This window comes from Hippocampus bargibanti, linkage group LG04 (genome assembly GCF_051943395.1).
Source record: "Hippocampus bargibanti isolate YZ-2025 linkage group LG04, ASM5194339v1, whole genome shotgun sequence".
NCBI lineage: Eukaryota > Metazoa > Chordata > Actinopteri > Syngnathiformes > Syngnathidae > Hippocampus > Hippocampus bargibanti.
The window spans coordinates 3,708,072-3,724,955 of record NC_142737.1 but is presented as its reverse complement, the minus strand read 5'-3'; the positions used below and the strand labels follow the sequence as shown (position 1 = coordinate 3,724,955).

At 40.5% G+C, this 16,884-nt stretch overlaps 1 protein-coding gene and 1 long non-coding RNA gene across 4 annotated transcripts in view; one reads left to right on the top strand and one right to left on the bottom strand.

Annotated features, from left to right (window-relative positions):
* Positions 1-11,901, bottom strand: part of LOC148898751 (uncharacterized) — a 41,907-nt gene extending 30,006 nt beyond the window's left edge. The window contains exons 1-3 of the long non-coding RNA XR_016114630.1: positions 11,764-11,901; positions 11,489-11,678; positions 2,847-2,923 (exon numbers count right to left, since the gene is read on the bottom strand). This is a non-coding gene — a long non-coding RNA (uncharacterized LOC148898751). The remainder of the gene's footprint in view (positions 1-2,846; positions 2,924-11,488; positions 11,679-11,763) is intronic.
* The window catches only part of LOC148898750 (uncharacterized), a 60,073-nt gene that overhangs the window by 26,984 nt on the left and 16,205 nt on the right, over positions 1-16,884 (top strand). For all 3 annotated transcript variants that reach the window (XM_088993586.1, XM_088993585.1, XM_088993587.1), the window contains 30 exons: positions 1,585-1,629; positions 2,872-2,925; positions 4,444-4,488; positions 4,577-4,630; positions 4,726-4,770; positions 5,521-5,574; positions 5,700-5,753; positions 6,127-6,180; positions 6,286-6,339; positions 6,414-6,467; positions 6,545-6,589; positions 7,047-7,100; positions 7,213-7,257; positions 7,377-7,430; positions 7,613-7,666; positions 7,857-7,910; positions 8,377-8,430; positions 9,463-9,516; positions 10,084-10,128; positions 10,400-10,444; positions 10,528-10,581; positions 11,511-11,564; positions 11,636-11,689; positions 11,789-11,842; positions 11,957-12,010; positions 13,334-13,441; positions 13,519-13,572; positions 13,756-13,863; positions 13,959-14,012; positions 16,190-16,243. In XM_088993586.1, the coding sequence (XP_088849712.1) occupies positions 1,585-1,629; positions 2,872-2,925; positions 4,444-4,488; positions 4,577-4,630; positions 4,726-4,770; positions 5,521-5,574; positions 5,700-5,753; positions 6,127-6,180; positions 6,286-6,339; positions 6,414-6,467; positions 6,545-6,589; positions 7,047-7,100; positions 7,213-7,257; positions 7,377-7,430; positions 7,613-7,666; positions 7,857-7,910; positions 8,377-8,430; positions 9,463-9,516; positions 10,084-10,128; positions 10,400-10,444; positions 10,528-10,581; positions 11,511-11,564; positions 11,636-11,689; positions 11,789-11,842; positions 11,957-12,010; positions 13,334-13,441; positions 13,519-13,572; positions 13,756-13,863; positions 13,959-14,012; positions 16,190-16,243 (1,665 nt within the window). The remainder of the gene's footprint in view (positions 1-1,584; positions 1,630-2,871; positions 2,926-4,443; positions 4,489-4,576; positions 4,631-4,725; positions 4,771-5,520; positions 5,575-5,699; positions 5,754-6,126; positions 6,181-6,285; positions 6,340-6,413; positions 6,468-6,544; positions 6,590-7,046; positions 7,101-7,212; positions 7,258-7,376; positions 7,431-7,612; positions 7,667-7,856; positions 7,911-8,376; positions 8,431-9,462; positions 9,517-10,083; positions 10,129-10,399; positions 10,445-10,527; positions 10,582-11,510; positions 11,565-11,635; positions 11,690-11,788; positions 11,843-11,956; positions 12,011-13,333; positions 13,442-13,518; positions 13,573-13,755; positions 13,864-13,958; positions 14,013-16,189; positions 16,244-16,884) is intronic.

Genomic DNA, 16,884 nt, shown 5'->3' with positions numbered 1-16,884 from the left:
AAAGCTATCAACCCAGAAACATAAAACAATTGATGAGGAACTAGATAAAATTATCGCAGAGAAAGCACCTACAAGGGATCATTCCTCAAGATGGGGAAAGAAGAAGGCTACGTTCCTCATCAAGTGTTTAATGCTGATGAAACCGGCAACTCCATTCCATCAAGCCATCAACGACCATCACAAAGGTAAATAAAACAACTTTATTATACAGTACAGTTTATTTCTTTCATTATAATACCATAGCACCTTTATTATGCATAAAACTTTGCTGCTGTAAAATGTAAATTTCTCCACTGCGAGACTAATAAAGGCAAATCCAATCCAATCCAATCCAATCCAAATAATGTATATTTTGTGTAGTTTTAAGGCTTACAAAGATAGACAGTAGTAAATTATGTTTTATGTGGAACTGGGAACGGATTATTCTCATTTTAATGGTTTCCTATGGGAAATTAATTTTTGGGATACATACTTTACACACCGCCTTACACACTCTGTCTGGGAACCAATTGAGTTCGTAAGCCAAGGTATCACTGTATGTGGAAAAAAGTATATACACCATTCACTGCGGGTGCCCCTTATACTGCAGTGCGCCTTATACACCGAAAAATACAGAAATTAATGTTTGTTTCGCAAAGTTATGAACAAAGTGCATTGTCATAATTAAAAAAAATTCAGATGTCGGACAGATTGTCACTACCTGGTGTGAGCAAGTTCCAAGAACCCTAAAATTAACACATTTACACAGATACATTCATTTTCAAATGCATTAATTTTGTTTCTTGCCACATTAATTATTGTTCATTATATGCAATTATTGTATTGTTAATTGTGTATTTTACATTGTGTTTTTACTTTATTTAGATTTTTTTAATGAATTTATGTGTTCATATGAACACGCTCGGCATAAATGAGGTAAAAAAAAAAAGGACGGTATTGTCTTTCATTATAAAAAAATACACTCGAGACAATTAAATACATTTTCACACTCAAAATTATATTGAAATGCTATTCATATGAATATACGATATTTGATTGACAGTTTCGATCTACTTCAGCATGACATGGTTTCATTTTATTTTCTCTTGACATGGATTTCTTTTTTTTTATTTAGCAACATGATGATATGCATTAACGCAGCGGTGAGGCATGATCAAATGTAAAAGTTATTGCTCATTTTGGTAAAATGATACCCAAAAGTTCAAAAACAAGCATTTTTAAATCATCAAATGCAAATACGTTGCATTTCAAAGTTGAATACAACTGAACTAAATATAGCGAGAAGTTTTTTTTTTTCTTTTTTAATTAATATAAATTTAATCCATTCTAAAATCAAATTACAGTAAAGTCTCGTTATATCGATATTCAAGGGAGTCCGAAAAAATATCGATATAACCGGGACTATCAATATATCCGACCCTGTTTGCATGTAATTTTCTCCGTGCGTGCATAGAAATAGTATCGATATAACCGGGACTATCGATATATCCGATATCGATATAACGAGACTTTACTGTATGTGATTATTTCATGAGAGGGAATCCATTTTGCTCACTTGCTTCTTTGTTAATGTGTTTGTTTCAGGGAATTCCGGGTGTTCATGGGCGGAAGGGCGAGATGGGTAGGCCGGTAAAGTTTTCTCTCCACACACTTTTCATCCTCCTCATTTTCCAGAGTATCATTTTAGTCAAGCCATGTCCTAAAACTTCTGAAACGATCACCTCGTGCGAACATCACAAGCGCGCGTCTTCTTTCACGACGAGGCGAAGAATGCCAAGAATGTTTTTATTGTACGGTCCTTTGCTTTTGTCTTCCAAGTGCAGTTCAAAAAAAACGCTTTTCCTGCAGTTTGAAGACGCTAAGTGTCAGTTGTGCCCAAAAAAGTCGACCTCGTCATCGCCTTGTCATGAGTTATTTTTCTCTCTCCGTGAGCTCATTAGTTTTGCGTAATGCTCTTGGTTTTATTTTCCCCAAATCAGCAAAAGTGAGTAGCTTGCGCACAAAAGCGCAGACATATGCACGGTAGATGTGCCATTTTAAAACAATCGGGGTTGTTATACGCTCAAATCTGCTGCTCATTAAATCAAGAGTCCTAATTAGCGATTGTCTGGAGTGTTTTTTTTCCTTTTTTTTTAGGAGGAACCACTCATTTTTTTTTAAAAAAAAGGTTGCCAATTTGTGAAAGTCTTGCATGTGTTTCTGATCAAACCAAGACATTTATTGGCATTTCTGGAGAGAGGCAACATTTTCCACATTTCCTGGGGGCTTCATGTTGCACCAATTACCGCTTATTGCTTGATGCACATCAGCCAAATGTTCCAGATCAGAGGCACAAAGAAAATCGGGGGGAAAAAAAATGAAGAGTATCTTTTTTTTTTTTTTTAATGATTTGAACTTTAATCACCAAACAGAAGACAACACATTATTTTTTCTCCTCTTGGTCATCATTCTTGTCTTTTGCAGACATGTGTGATGTTTCCCTGTGATGTGCATGTTGACTTTGGCATGCTGATGAGCATGCATCATTTTTTTGGGGGGGAGGCAGGGGGTCTTGCCTTCATAATGGAATCAACAGCACCAGCTACAAAAAAAGTGGAGTATTTCATGACTGAAAGGGCTATGGATTTTTATGTATATATATTTTGACCATGTGGCTTTGGACACTTTTTAAATATTCCCTGCCAGTCTGTCTGAAACAAAGCCCGGGAAGCGCATTGGATGGTCTCTGCTTGGATTTAATTTGAAAACGTCTTAACACTTAACGCGCAGTTGAATGAAACCATAACGGCAAGGCTGTATATAAAAAAAACAAAAAACAAACAGTTGTTTCCCCCTCTCTAACTTACATAATGGCCTCGTCTTTCTGCTCAGGGATTTCCTGGAGACTTTGGAGAAAGAGGGCCCCCTGGTCCTGATGGCAACCCTGTAAGTACACAATGACAATGCTAACGGATGTTGTAGGTTATATACTGCATTATTGGCAGGAATAAAATGGTTCAAAATACGGTCCATGATACGAGTCTTTGGTCCCGTTTTGTCCTCATGAGGGTCACAGACAATATGGAGTCTTCAAGGACCCGAACATACGTCTTCTTGGTTCAAACCCAGAACCTCACTTATGTGAAGCAGACACGCTAACCGACCGACTTAGCTAACGTTCTATAGCAGTGAAAATGAAAATCAATCTAACCTGAACTATGCAGTTGTGTTTTGATATCTTACCATTCTTAGCGGTCACAGAACTGTAGAAAAAGAAGGGGATCAAATAAAACATCTACAATGCGTCAGATTGCTCTGGAATCGTCTTACTCTCATTGAATATTGATGTTCGTTTCTCTTGACATTCCCTGGTGGAGGCGGTTTCTTATTTTGGGGAATAGGTGTTGTGATACAGTCGCAAATCGCCAAAGAAAAACTGTGCAGACAGTCAGTCTTTGATGCTCTCTGATCTTGGATCTTCTCAGGTATGCTGAAGGCCATTTGGAGTTGGGCACGAGTGAAGAAGAATATCAGACTATCTCAGGGGAGTTCTACCTTATCGGGTTCACTGTACTTAGAGGAGGGCAAAAAACAGTCCCCTTCGAAAGTTGGAAAGCACAACATTATTGGGCAAGGGAATGACGGAATACGAATCAGAAGAATTGTTGTCATGGGAGCAGTGACACTCATCGTATGCGGTGATGTTGATGTCACTTTGGTGGCGTATGTGACCTGGCTACTAGATTTGGCTCTTCGGAGTCTCAGTGGTTCTGCTCAGTGGTCGAAACAATACTAGTGGGATTGTCTTCATTGGTCGGCCATCTGTGGTCCATCTCGTGTGACGGAAACTTCCGGAGATGAGGAATGGGGGGGGCCGTTGTCGGAATCAGTTGACGATGCTATCGTACCAAACTGCTGGATTGTTAGGTGTTATGGTCAAAGCAAAGACTAAAGAAACCTGAATTGAGAGCACCACTCCTGAGTGCCGTAATGTGGTTTCTCTGAGCTGGGACCAAATTCCCCTATGGACGTCGGTTTTGTGTAGTCCCGATGCCACAATGTTCTCATTCGTGCAAAACAGAAGGCCTCGTCCTAAGTTTCACTTCCCAGGATGACCTTTGTTCGCATGAGGTCAGCCCCCCCAATGGCCTCCCTTCCTGTCTGGAGTAGGGAGTAAGTCACGTTTGGCTGCTTTCATCTCCCGTTGTCCTTTGGAGAACCAGATAGAGGTGATGAGAAGGACACAGCGAGCCGCCTATCATCCATCCCTCTGCTGATTTTGGAGCGGATGTGGACATGGTATGCGAGCGCCGGGTTGACGACCAGGACAAGAGAAGTCTCTGTGTGTCACGTGCCAAGTCCTCAGTCAGCGGGCCCAACCGAAACAAAACACCTGTGCAAAAATGCACCGGATTAACTTGTGTAACTTTGGGTCTAATTTCGTCCTTCCGTTCTCTGTTTCAGGGTGACTTTGGAGCTCCTGGCCCACACGGAGTTCTTGGTCTCCTTGTAAGTATTTCAACAGGCTTTCCGGCCAATTTAACACTATGTGATTTTAACCGTGGTGGATCCTTATCTGTCTTCTGTGTTTCCAAAGGGCGAGATGGGTCCTGCTGGCAGTATGGGTTTACCAGGACTTCCAGGATTCAAGGTAAACCCTGAAACAAGAACTTCATGGTGATGAGATACGGAAGGAGCACACTTTGGCTTTGTTATCTCTTAGCCATTTGTCTTTTTGCTTCCAAGGGAGTGCCGGGAAACGCCGGTGAACATGGACTGAAAGGTGATCAGGTGATATGCACATGTACTTCTCAGACTATTAGTCCTCAAACATCATTAAACCGGCCGAGTTTGCCAAATAACCGTAGGTAGATTATTTGTTAACCATGTTATTTGGTCTGTTGGACACTGTCGCCGGATTGCTTTTAATGCTCGTAAAATGGCTCTCATAATGTCTTGAAAAGCAACTGTAGCAGTCCTCCACTATTCAATCAATATTTTCCAAAGGTATAAAAACCAAGGCTCAGTTAAGGGACTTGACAACGTTTCTTTCAACATAAATTCGGCTTTGACATCTTTGATGACTCACACAGAGCTTCTGCATGTACTCCGATTACTTTGCAGCCACAAAATGATCATGCGGTATCTGAAGTGCCTGTTATTTGGTCCTTTGCAACTACTTTTACAGTGGCTGTGATCTATGCTATGTAATGTATCCAGTACTGTATATTTGGCAGGAAAAGAGTTATGCGGGTTGTGGTAAGGGACTGCCCCTTGAAGCTCGAGTTGTAGCGCGTTGTGGTCTAAGGTCACTTTGAATTGATTGACAGGACTTCGCTCACTCTGAAGTGAAACCACGGTTCCCATCGGACATTTTGACAGGTTGCATTAAAAAAAAACATCAATCCTGCAGTCACATGTAAAACAGGTTTGAAATGCTGCATTCATCTTGAGTTGGATGACTAAAACAAGACGTTCGCTGTACTTCTAATTGTTTTTGATGGTTACTGTTGTTTGTGTCATGTATGTTTTGCCTCTCAGGGGGACGTCGGTTTGCCAGGGGAACCAGGAGAGGCAGGATTCAAAGGCGACAAGGTAATTTTGCTCAATTTTAGCCTTTTTAAATTCCTGGCTCGATTCACTTGATCCTTTGGTTAGGGTCAGTGTGTTCCAAGAGAGTTAATGGTTGGCATGGTTACTCAAAACCCATACTTTCACAGGGTGTCCATGGGGAACCTGGTACTCCGGGACTGTTTGGAAATCAAGGACCCCAGGTCAGTCCCTTTGTTTGGCCACACTTCCTCGTCAAAAACAGAAGGGTACATTGTTCTCTCACTCCTTTGATTTCTGAACTTGTTGCCGGAAAAAAAACATGCAAGGCCAGTAAAAATCTGACTGAACTTTATGACATGGTCTGGGACGTTTTTGTGTTATTTTGCTGACAAAAAGGTATGCAGAGAATTAAATGTATCCCACAGTGGTCACTTTTCTGTGCTGATACGTCACGCAAGAGTCACACCTTAGGGGCTGCTCTGGTCTCATATAGCTCTGGAGTGCGATAGGGTGCTATTTACCATACTGGGCAGTTCTACTGAAGTATGGCTCAGATCCATTTGCTTTTGCATCAGACTGTTACTGTGTCTTTAGGGTCAAACTGGTGAAAAAGGCCCAGATGGTTTGGCAGGCCTTCCTGGCCCAGAGGTAGGACGTGTTTCCGTCATGTTTTGAACAAAGCAAGATGAATATATCATGGACTAAAATCCCGAATGACAGTGTAACAGTGTTGATTTTGGTTTTTCTTTCTAGGGTTTCCCAGGTGATATCGGCGCGTCAGGTCAAAATGGTCCAGAAGGGCCAAAAGTCGGTATTGTATCCATGTAAACAAATTGTCTAAATTGTGGCAAAAGTTGATTTTTGGTGTTGTCGATTCCCAGGGGAGGCAAGGCATCCGAGGGTTACCTGGTCCACAAGGAACACCTGGACCCACTGTGAGAAACATCCCCTTGGTTGATCACGAATAGATGGCCGTGTCTTCCACTGGGTTTTGATACTTTATGCTCAACAGGGTGATGAAGGGCCAATCGGGCCAGCTGGGCCAGCGGGAATTGAGGTGAGGGCAGACTTGATGGCACCAATCGCAAATCAGTTGACCCCAATTTCCACCAATAAGTAGTACAGGATCAGTGTCGATTTCTCAGTATCTTATTGCTTTCTTGGTATTTTACTGTTACTGCACCACTCGGTCATAAAGTGTCGGCTGTTTTTAGTCAACCAATCAGTCGAGAGCTAAACCTGTGATGCAAACCAACTTTACAGTTTCACCAAGGGAAGGCGCGGGTGACAAAAACCAGATGGATTTTAGCGACATGGGAGTAAAATAGCTTGTGACCATTGCCTTCACATTGAAATAGAAATGCCCGAGGCTCATGACTCTGTTTTAGATTCAAGATTCAAATGGCCAGGCAATGGGAACCGAATCAACCGACAACGTCCATTCGAGTGGACGCATGCTGAGTGTTTTTTCATTCCACAGCACATTCTCTGTGTCACTTTGACTTTGTATTCAGGGCAGGCCGGGGAGGCAAGGATTCCCTGGGTTTACAGGCCTGGATGGAGTCAAGGTCAGAAGGACACTGCGTACACAATCCTAACTTCTCTTTTGTTGTATGATCAGCCCATGGCTACATTTTCCTCGAACACGCCGACAAATGAGACATACTTTCCATTCTGTAGGGTGAGACAGGGATAACCGGAGAGGTCGGGAATCTTGGCGAGAGGGTAAAAATGCTTTACTCCTGTTGAACCTCAGCACGACTCTGTTTATTTTACAAAACCGAGATGCTTGTGTGATGAACAAAATAAGTTATACGGAGTGTTCTTTTCTCCTACTCTGTCAGGGTTTGCCTGGATTCATCGGGACGAATGGTGCGGCGGGCCTTGCAGGAGAAATGGTTCGTCTGTTTTTACCTTTGTCTTTTTCTTTACTCATCACATTTTTTTTTGCTGGCCAGTCTTAATTTGGATCAGTTTGCTGTCCATTTTTTGGGGCAAAAGCAAAATAAAAAAGTCAAGAATTTCTCTGACTTCAATGTAGATACCATATGCTGTAATTATGATGCGTCCTTCAACACAGGGTGGTCGTGGGAAAATGGGCACTCCCGGACCAACTGGAGAATCAGGGCCGATGGTAAGGAGTCCCAAGTTCACTCAGTCCTTACTTAGCTATGTGCGGCTTAACCCTTTCATACGCTCTGTTACCCAATAATGTGATAAGGTAGTCAGATAATATTCATTCAGGCGAACAGACTGAGCCCGTTTAATATTCATGTCCGACATATTAAAAGGTGAGTCGCTGCAGTTTGAGTTTGTTCTTTCAGGGTCACGCTGGATTACCCGGAGAGACTGGCCCGCCTGGGGCAGAAGGAATTCCAGTAAGCACCCTATCTTGATCCTCAAAATAGGGTTGTTTAACTCATTTTTGTTGCGGACCCGATTTTAGATACAGTTTCCCTTATAGGGTTGTTAGGAATGAAACCAGATAAAGAAGTTTGAACTTACTGTAATAAGGTGTTTGATAACACGAAAATGATTATTATAACTCTTATTTATTACAAATGAGAATTTGAAATTCAAGTTGAGATTTAGCCTGCATCATTAAAGTTGCCATCTTTGATTTGCTTATGCGGGCCACCTAAAATGAGGTGATGGGCTAGATCTGGCCTCTGCGCCTTGAGTTTGACACCTGTGCTCACAACCATTGATGGGTTTGAGATCTGTCAAAGTATTTGAATGGGTTTTCTTTTGGATTACTATAGTGCAAATTTGGGGTACATCTTGAAATGGTTGCCAGACAATTTCAGTATTGACAGTGTGTATCTTGGATATTGCTATTGTTAGGGCCCTATTGGCTTACGGGGATCAGGTGGCACCAGAGGACCCAAAGGCATTAAGGTAAGTAACTTAATGTGTCTTGGAAAAGAAACATACATCACTTTTGCAGATATATCACAAATCTGCGGTAAATTCAAAGATTCACGCACGTCACGGGACATTGATATTGTGCCTGCCAAAAAACACACGTCTCCTTCGTAAAAGAATCGGGTCAATGATATACTGTCAGGAACATGTGGTGAAGCAAGGAGAGGCGGTTGAGTGCAAAGTCTATTGCCTTTGTCATTATTCAACTGATCTAATGAGATGCGGCAAAGAGAGAGAGAGAAACGGATGCACTGGATGAACAATTGAAAGCGAGCGCGGATAATGAAGGCATTTCATTTTGGAAATGAGTTTAACAATCCTCCCCTGACATCACAAATGCAATATCTGATCACCATAAGTGTTGAAAATTACACCGGGTCCCTGGAAAATAGAATTAAAACACACATCTCCTTAATACGCTGGCTGATAAAAATCCTCATTAAGTTTCACATTTTCAGGGATAGAACGGCTATTTGAAGAGGCGACTTGGCTGCTTGCACGCAACTTGTTCTTTATTTTAAGCTGTTGTACGTATGAAGATTAATGTTTACTTAGTACGTCTGATGTTCATGAGACATCAGCGTTTGAGAACTTTGGTTTCGTACTCTCTGTTAGCATATTGCCCACGGCTAGCCAATCGACGTTAGATAATTTCCGAAACCTGGTGCTCACCACAATCCTCCAGTTTAAAGCACAGCCGACGATCTCCGAGGCAAATTTCTCGCTTCGTGTGAAAGATTCTAACACTCGACAGCTTGAAGTTGCTCAAGGTAAAGCTTCATCAGCATCTGAAGCGTCTGCCGAATCATGCGTTTGGTCGTAGCAGGCCTTTCCGAGAAACTTCCCATGGACTGTGTAAAGTTTATCAAAATTGCGGTAAACTTGCTCCCACTTAAATTACTCTGTGTTTGAAACCACACCAACTAATGACCGTGAAAGCCGCCATTTTACTCACAATGTTTCAGAACGATTTAAAAATATATATTTTTCTTCTCTTTTCTTGAGGGTCCGAGTGGTCCGGATGGCATAGTCGGGGAAGACGGTCCTGCTGGAGTAAAGGTGACCACCTTTACAATTGTCTAATGTTCGCGACAATATAATCTTGGCATACAAACTATTTTTCGGGAAACTCACAGAGCGCCACAATGAGTGATGTGTCGTTTGCGAACGAGCCGGTTCTTGGAGCGCCTGAAATAGCTCCTTGAGCCACTTTATGTAAAAAGCGATCCATTACATCAAGCCATCAACGACCATCACAAAGGTGAATAAAACGACTATTATATAGTACAGTTTATTTCTTTATTTACAATACCATAACACATTTATTATACATAAAATAAGGTATATTGAGTGTAGTTTTAAATCGTATTTAAAATTACGAAAATTGACGTAATTGCTTGAAAATTACGTTTTATGGGGATATATTATACGGATTATTCTCATTTTAATGGTTTCCTATGGGAAATTAATGTTTGGAATACACACTTTTTGCCTTACACACACTTTCTAGGAACCAGTTAAGTTCGTAAGCCAAGGTATCACTGTACACGTCTCTGCAACGGTTTAACTATGGGGGATTTTTATGGGGGAGGTGGAAAGAAAATAACTTGAATCTGTACTTTGCAGGGCCCTGATGGTCCACCAGGAAAGACAGGCAACGCTGGCCATGAGGTACAGTGTCAGAAAATTAAAAAACAAACAAACAAACAAATAATTACTATTTACATTTTTTGGGGGGGAGGGGGGTATGACTGTGTACATAATACAAACGGTAATTTCAGACTTTTCATAGACAAGGCCAAGACACATGGTAATTGGCTATTTTGAGCTTGAATTCTGGTTTAATAAAACATTTTCCAAATGTTCACTCCTGAATTATTATACACATCCAGATAAATTATATACATATGATTAAAATTAATTTTGCTTCATTGTGTTGCAGGGAAAGCTAGGCGAACCCGGTGAAGCTGGTCCGAATGGATTTCCAGTACGTGACCATTCTTATCTGGCATTAACTACAAGAGACCAGTTTTTTTTTATTCATAAATAATAATAGGTGCTTGATTTTAGGGCACACAAGGGCACTCTGGCGCTCCAGGGGACAAAGGACTTGCCGGGGATGCCGTAAGTCATATTTTAATCAATTGTCATCAAATTTGTTTTTGTTTTTTGGTCCTTTGCATTTCTTTGTTCCAAGATAAGTCAAGTCCCATCTCAAAACCCTCCTATTTAAAATGGCATTTTCTGTGTAGCTCTATCTCTTGTTTCTATTTATAATTGTATTTTATTTATTGTATTCTCTTTATGATTGTATTTTATTTATTATAGTACCTATGCTTGTCTGTTAAGTGTCCTTGAGAGGTTTGAAAGGCGCTTAAAATGTAATGTATTATTATTATTATTATTATTATTATTATTATGATAAGAACCATGTGTCTGAGGAATATTATATATAATGCACAATCCGATTGTCTGTCATCAAGCCTCTGTGAATCGCACATACAGTATGTTATTTCAAGGCAAATGAGTCACTATGAAACCCTCAAGTAAGTGTCGAAATTCCCACCTACTGTATGTTAACACTCACGTAACTCTTGACAGTTTCCCCAGTTATATTGCCGCAGTCCTGGAATGTATGACATATAAACAAACATGTAGCTGTGAAATCACCTTCCTCCCCATCTGCTATGGAAACAAACTGTAAAGAATTGCGAAAGGAAAACGCTGAGCAGAATAATCCGTTTTCTAGCACCCGAGTCTCGTCAACGCCATTTAGACAAGTAGTGAGACGATGAGTCACAACATCCTATACCTGCCTAGACAGTTATATCGCCGTCTTGACGGCGTTGCCAAGGCAACAGGCTCGTCTCCATCACTTACAAAGACTCTTGTGCGTGATTTTCAAAGCACTTTCCATTGCAGATTAATTTGCGGCCCACGCGCACGCCATCCCATTGATTTTCACACATTCATTTCGCCTCCTTCGCTGTCATTTTTAGTGGTTGTCAAAACCGTCACGTTCATGGCCTACCTTTGCGTGTGTGTATGCGTAGGGCGCAGCCGGGCCTCCAGGAACAGGTGGGCCGACGGGGGAGATAGGTCCCTTGGTGAGTTTGATCACAAAACATGCTTCAGAATATGTGCTGATGATTGAAAGTTGGTTTGTTGATCGATTCAGGGCTTGCCGGGGAAGGCTGGCGATGGTGGACTGTCTGGTGAACCTGGGGACAAGGTACATATCAGCCACTTTATTTGAAACAACCACACAGTCGAATCATGTGCGACATTTTTAGACCTTAAGCTTACCTGAAGGATTACTATTCGGTCACAGGGTGACCTCGGTCCATCCGGCAACATAGGAGAGCAGGGCTTGATTGGCCAAAGAGTGAGTATCATAAATAAAGCTGTCGTGTGAAAATGTGAGTGTATAATAGCATGTACAGTAGTAGTTAAATTATAAATAATTATCTATATTTTTTAAATAAAAAATCTTTCTAAGGGTGAGAATGGCATTGATGGTGAGGCTGGACCAAGTGGACCTGATGGAGTGAAGGTAAAGCATCATATCTATAAAATGGAACAGAAGTGTGAACTACGTTTTTATATTTAGCTCAAAATCTGACTCAACTCAACAGTCAGTCCAAGAAACTCAGAAAAGAGAACCAAATGAGTTCAAATCCAGTTATATCTTGTCGTTCGTTGTTGTCAATAAGGCGAAGCAAACAACTGTTAAACTAGCTAGCGCATTATCCAAATCGCTAACACTTTCTGATTAGCCAAACAACAACATGCAGAAAAGTATAAAGTAACAAGCTAGCCAACTAACTCATTACCTACCGTAGTAAAGACGATCTTGTGGCTATATTTATTGAGTATTCTAACTCCCGTCAAATAGCGTGACTTGTGTTACACTTACACTTGTGAACACTTCGCTAGCTAATTAGCATAGAAACGAAATCGTAAACCAATAAATGAAACAGTTAGCTAACACCAGGTGTTGCTAATGTAGCTACTTCCGTAACTACTTATCCGGCCATTTTATAAAAGTAAGAATTCAACCGATTAAAAACCCACATATGAAGAAATTAACATGGAAACTAGCATATTCACGTTCTGACCTAGTAGTGCCCACTTGGCCAACGATGCTTCTTGTCAAGATAATGGGCAAACTAACCAACCAATAAAGAATAAGATTAAAATAACATAATAAAAATAAACAGCATTAACGAGGTAACTAGCTCGCCAGCTAACTAAAGAACATACAAACCACATAGCCAACCTTTGTTCTACTTGATTTCATTTTGCTTTGTTAAATTAAGGAAAAAAATATACAAAGGCAAATTTTATGTCGTGGTTTATTAAGATATAATGTTTTGGCTATTTGCTGTGTGTATCATCATGTTAAGTCTCACGATTTGGTCGTTTAAGTCTCACGATTTTGACCACAATACTGACTTTATAAAGCAACTATTGACACAATACAGACAGTTCGTTTGTCAGGTAAAACAAAAGAAAATGTAAAAAACAAAATATATTTTTTTATACCAATTGAATCCATAAATAAACAATGAACGTGTTTTGGGATTTTTTTAATTCTAATTTACACTTTTGTAACACTCACATTATTTTAACACACACCACAGAGTCGCGAGTACGAAAATCTCCCGATTTATGATTTCTGAAACTTAACATGTATGTTCATGTCCGTGGTTTATTGAAGATAAAATGTTTTGCCTATTTGCTGTGTATTAGGATTTATGTTTGAGTAACTTTCATCAAGTCCAATTGTTTGTTTTTATCAGCACGAGTATCACTATCCCCCTGAGCCACATACATCGATATAAATTGTTCCACCGCTACACTGATCTCCCTTCAGGGTGAGAAAGGGGATGCCGGCGCAGAAGGTGCCATGGGAGACAAGGGTGAAATAGGCCAGAAAGGAGAGGATGGACCCTCTGGGCCCCCCGGACTGTCGGGAGTGAGGGTAAATGTCTATTGGATTCTCGCAATCAATAAGACGTCTTGTTTTTGTCCGCTTAAAATCATTCTACTTTCAAAAAGGGTCAAGAGGGTAAACCAGGCAAAATTGGCGTAAGAGGAAAAGCAGGAGATAAGGTTTGTCCACCAGTCACTTTCCCCTCCAAATCGATTTTCTATCCCAGTGGAAGGGATTGAACACTTTCAGATAAAGAGATAACTTCTCGGGATATTCTCCGATCGTAAATTGGAAATTGCCACTGAAGTCGGCGGGGTTTTCACCCCCGTTACATACCTGCTTATTGACTGCCTCTCCGCCAGGGCACCAAAGGACACCAAGGTCACCTGGGAGAGAGCGGGGCAATGGGCGAACGTGGATCGCCGGGATTTGTTGGACTGAAGGGAGCAAGAGGAACGATAGGTCCAGTGGTAAAACACTCATTCGCTTTTCAAGGCTCTTTTGGACTGACAGACTTAATTGGATTTTGGGTTAAAGTGGACTAAATGTGGATTTATTTCCCCAGGGTGATCCTGGAAGAATGGGCCAGCTGGGAGAATCGGGAATTCCAGGCTATGAGGTGTGAAATCATCACTTTTTTTTTCTTAAAGGACAACCGACACATTTTTTTTTGTTTCCTAACTGACATCAGAAAAACGTTTTATAGCATCTAAAATACCCAAAAAACGTGGAATGCCGAGTTTCAGAAGGTCCCGGTTCTTGTTCATGACATCACACCAGGACGTCTTGCCTTGCTCTAGAATCAAAACAATGGCTTTCTTGTTACTCATCCAGTTATTAATATAATTCAAATAGTTCTGAAGAGGAAAGCATAAATGTTTGCAATCGATTAAAAAAGTCCTTCGGTGTCATTTTGAGGCGTCTGGACTGCAATGTAGCTCCCCGAAAATGCACAAGATGGCGCCCAAGCTCCGTTGGAAATGGGCTGATTTGTCTGCTGGGAATTTGTGTCAACTAGTATCAAATAGTAGTCCTGGTGCAACACACAACGATTCACCATCGCGTTATTTATGTTTTTTCCTACTAATTTCGCCATCAACACGGATCAACAAGACGTTTTTAGACCAAACAAAATACCCAAAATGCAATGTGTGTTGTTTTCTCGGTCAGGGGCGTTCCAGACGTGACGTCACTTAGGGCATCGTCATCAACTCGAAAACAAGACTTCCTGAATATTAAGCGCCGTGGAATCTGTAAAATACGCTCAGTAGAAGTCATTTGAAGTGATTTTACAAATTATGGACACAACTTGTCCGGAGGCGTCGGTAGTCCTTTAAAGGAAATCCGCTTGAGTAAAAGTGATAAAACAATCACCCAGAGTGAGATTTTGTTAGATTTCTATTATTGCTGTTAGCCACTGAGGAAACATTGTTCCGCTCTGTGGTTGTCAGTCGCTACACTCAAGGGAGAATGAATCATTCCGGGCGTTCCATTTGTGACTTTATAGAATGACCTGATCCATTTGACAGTTAAATAGTTTACAACCTGTTAAAATTACAGTACACCCCCCAAAAAATACATACAACATATATTTAACTCATTCACTGCCAGACGATGTGTGAATATGTGTCCACTCCAGTGCCAGGGTTTTTGTCAGTTTCACTTGAATTCCAGGACCCACAGAATATTGAGTTTTAGGACTACATAAACATTCAATTCAGAGTAAGAAACTTTAGACTCTCTTATATCATCAGAAAAAAAGTTAATTCCTAAATTGTATGGGTCTGGAGATATATGAGGTTTAAATGGGGGTGGCTGTACAAAATACAATTATAATACATATTGAGCTATATGGCGCTTTAAGAACAGCTACAGGTGGAACAAAGCGCTAACATGGAAAAAAAGGAAATGCTGACCCCTTGTGGAAAAGAAAAAAACATTGCCAGAGGCCAAGGCCAGCGCTTTATCGGCATCCAAGCATGAAAAAAAACAAAACCCGAAAAAATGCGGGAATTGCGCTCCACGTCATTTTTTTTTTCAATTCCCGAATAAATTCGTAAATGGCAGTGAATGAGTTAATTCAGCATCGTGATATTATGCATTATGCATTATTTCATCGGGAAAAAAAAGAGTTAATTCTGAAATTATATGGGTCTGGAGTTATATGAGCTTGAAATGAGGGCGGCTGTCCAAAATGCAATGACAGGGTTTTTGTCATTTTCACTAAAATTGCAGGACCTACAGAATATTAAGTTTTAGGACTACATAAACATTCAATTCAGCGTAAGAAACCTTTGACTGTCTTCTTTCATCAGAAAAAAACAGTTAATTCCTAAATTATATGGGTCTGTAGTAATCTGAGCATAAAATTGGGCCAGCTGTACGATACAATCAACACATACTACGATACAATTAACAACAACTGAAGCTACAACAAAGTGCTATACATGGAAAAAAAACATTGCCAGAGGTCTGACCAGCGCTTTCTCCGCACCCCCCGCAAGGAAAAACCAAATCCAGAACAAATTCGATAATGGCGCTCCACGTCACACTTTTCAATTCCCGAATAAATTCGGGAATGATGGCAAATTAGTTCATTTACTTGTTCTCCTTTGACGAGGTGACCAAAATGTCGGTCACATCAGAAATTGATTGGTCGCAACAGTTTTTTTATTGTGGCCAGCCTATTTCTGAGTTTTTTTTCCCTCATATTCATTCAATGAATGACAACAGAGCTGTAATTTAATTGTAAAAGGTTAACTTTGTCCGAATAACGGACTGCTCCTCTTGTTGTAGGGTCACAAAGGACTCCACGGCTCACAAGGACCACCAGGACCAAAAGGTGAAAAGGTACATTGGGATACCATTCGTTCCGCACTTATTACACGTTACAGCGGCTAACGATTGTCGGTTAAGGTAGCCCTGTGAGAAAATTGTTCGGAAGTAATAATAATAATAATAATAATAATAATAATAATACATTTCATTTATAAGCGCCTTTCAAAACTCTCAAGGTCACTTTTCAGTCAGAGGATAAGTTTTTCTGCGTGTGAGCAGCGGCAGCCACACGCGCCAGCGTTCACTCAACCCAGAAGCAACTCAGATAGAAAGCTAGCCAGCTAGCTAGAACGCTAATAGATAGCTACTAGATAACTAACAGATAGCAAATATATAGTCTAGGTAGGAAGCTTGATAGTGAGCTCAATTGTCATAATTTATGATGTAACAGGAACCCTAACTATAATTTTTTTCAAAAATTTACACACATGTACATCAAAATTAAGATAGCCAGTTAGACAGTTAGCTAGTTAGCTACACACGCAGGCAATGTTGTCGCATTGATAGGGAAAAAAACTGTCATAATTTATACGTTTCGCCATATTTTTTTTTCTAATCATTTCAAATAATGTACGGCATATGACAACGGGAATGTTTTTTTTTTTTTATTGGGAACCGATCTTCCAAACAGCGTTTCAGCTGAAATCCAGTTG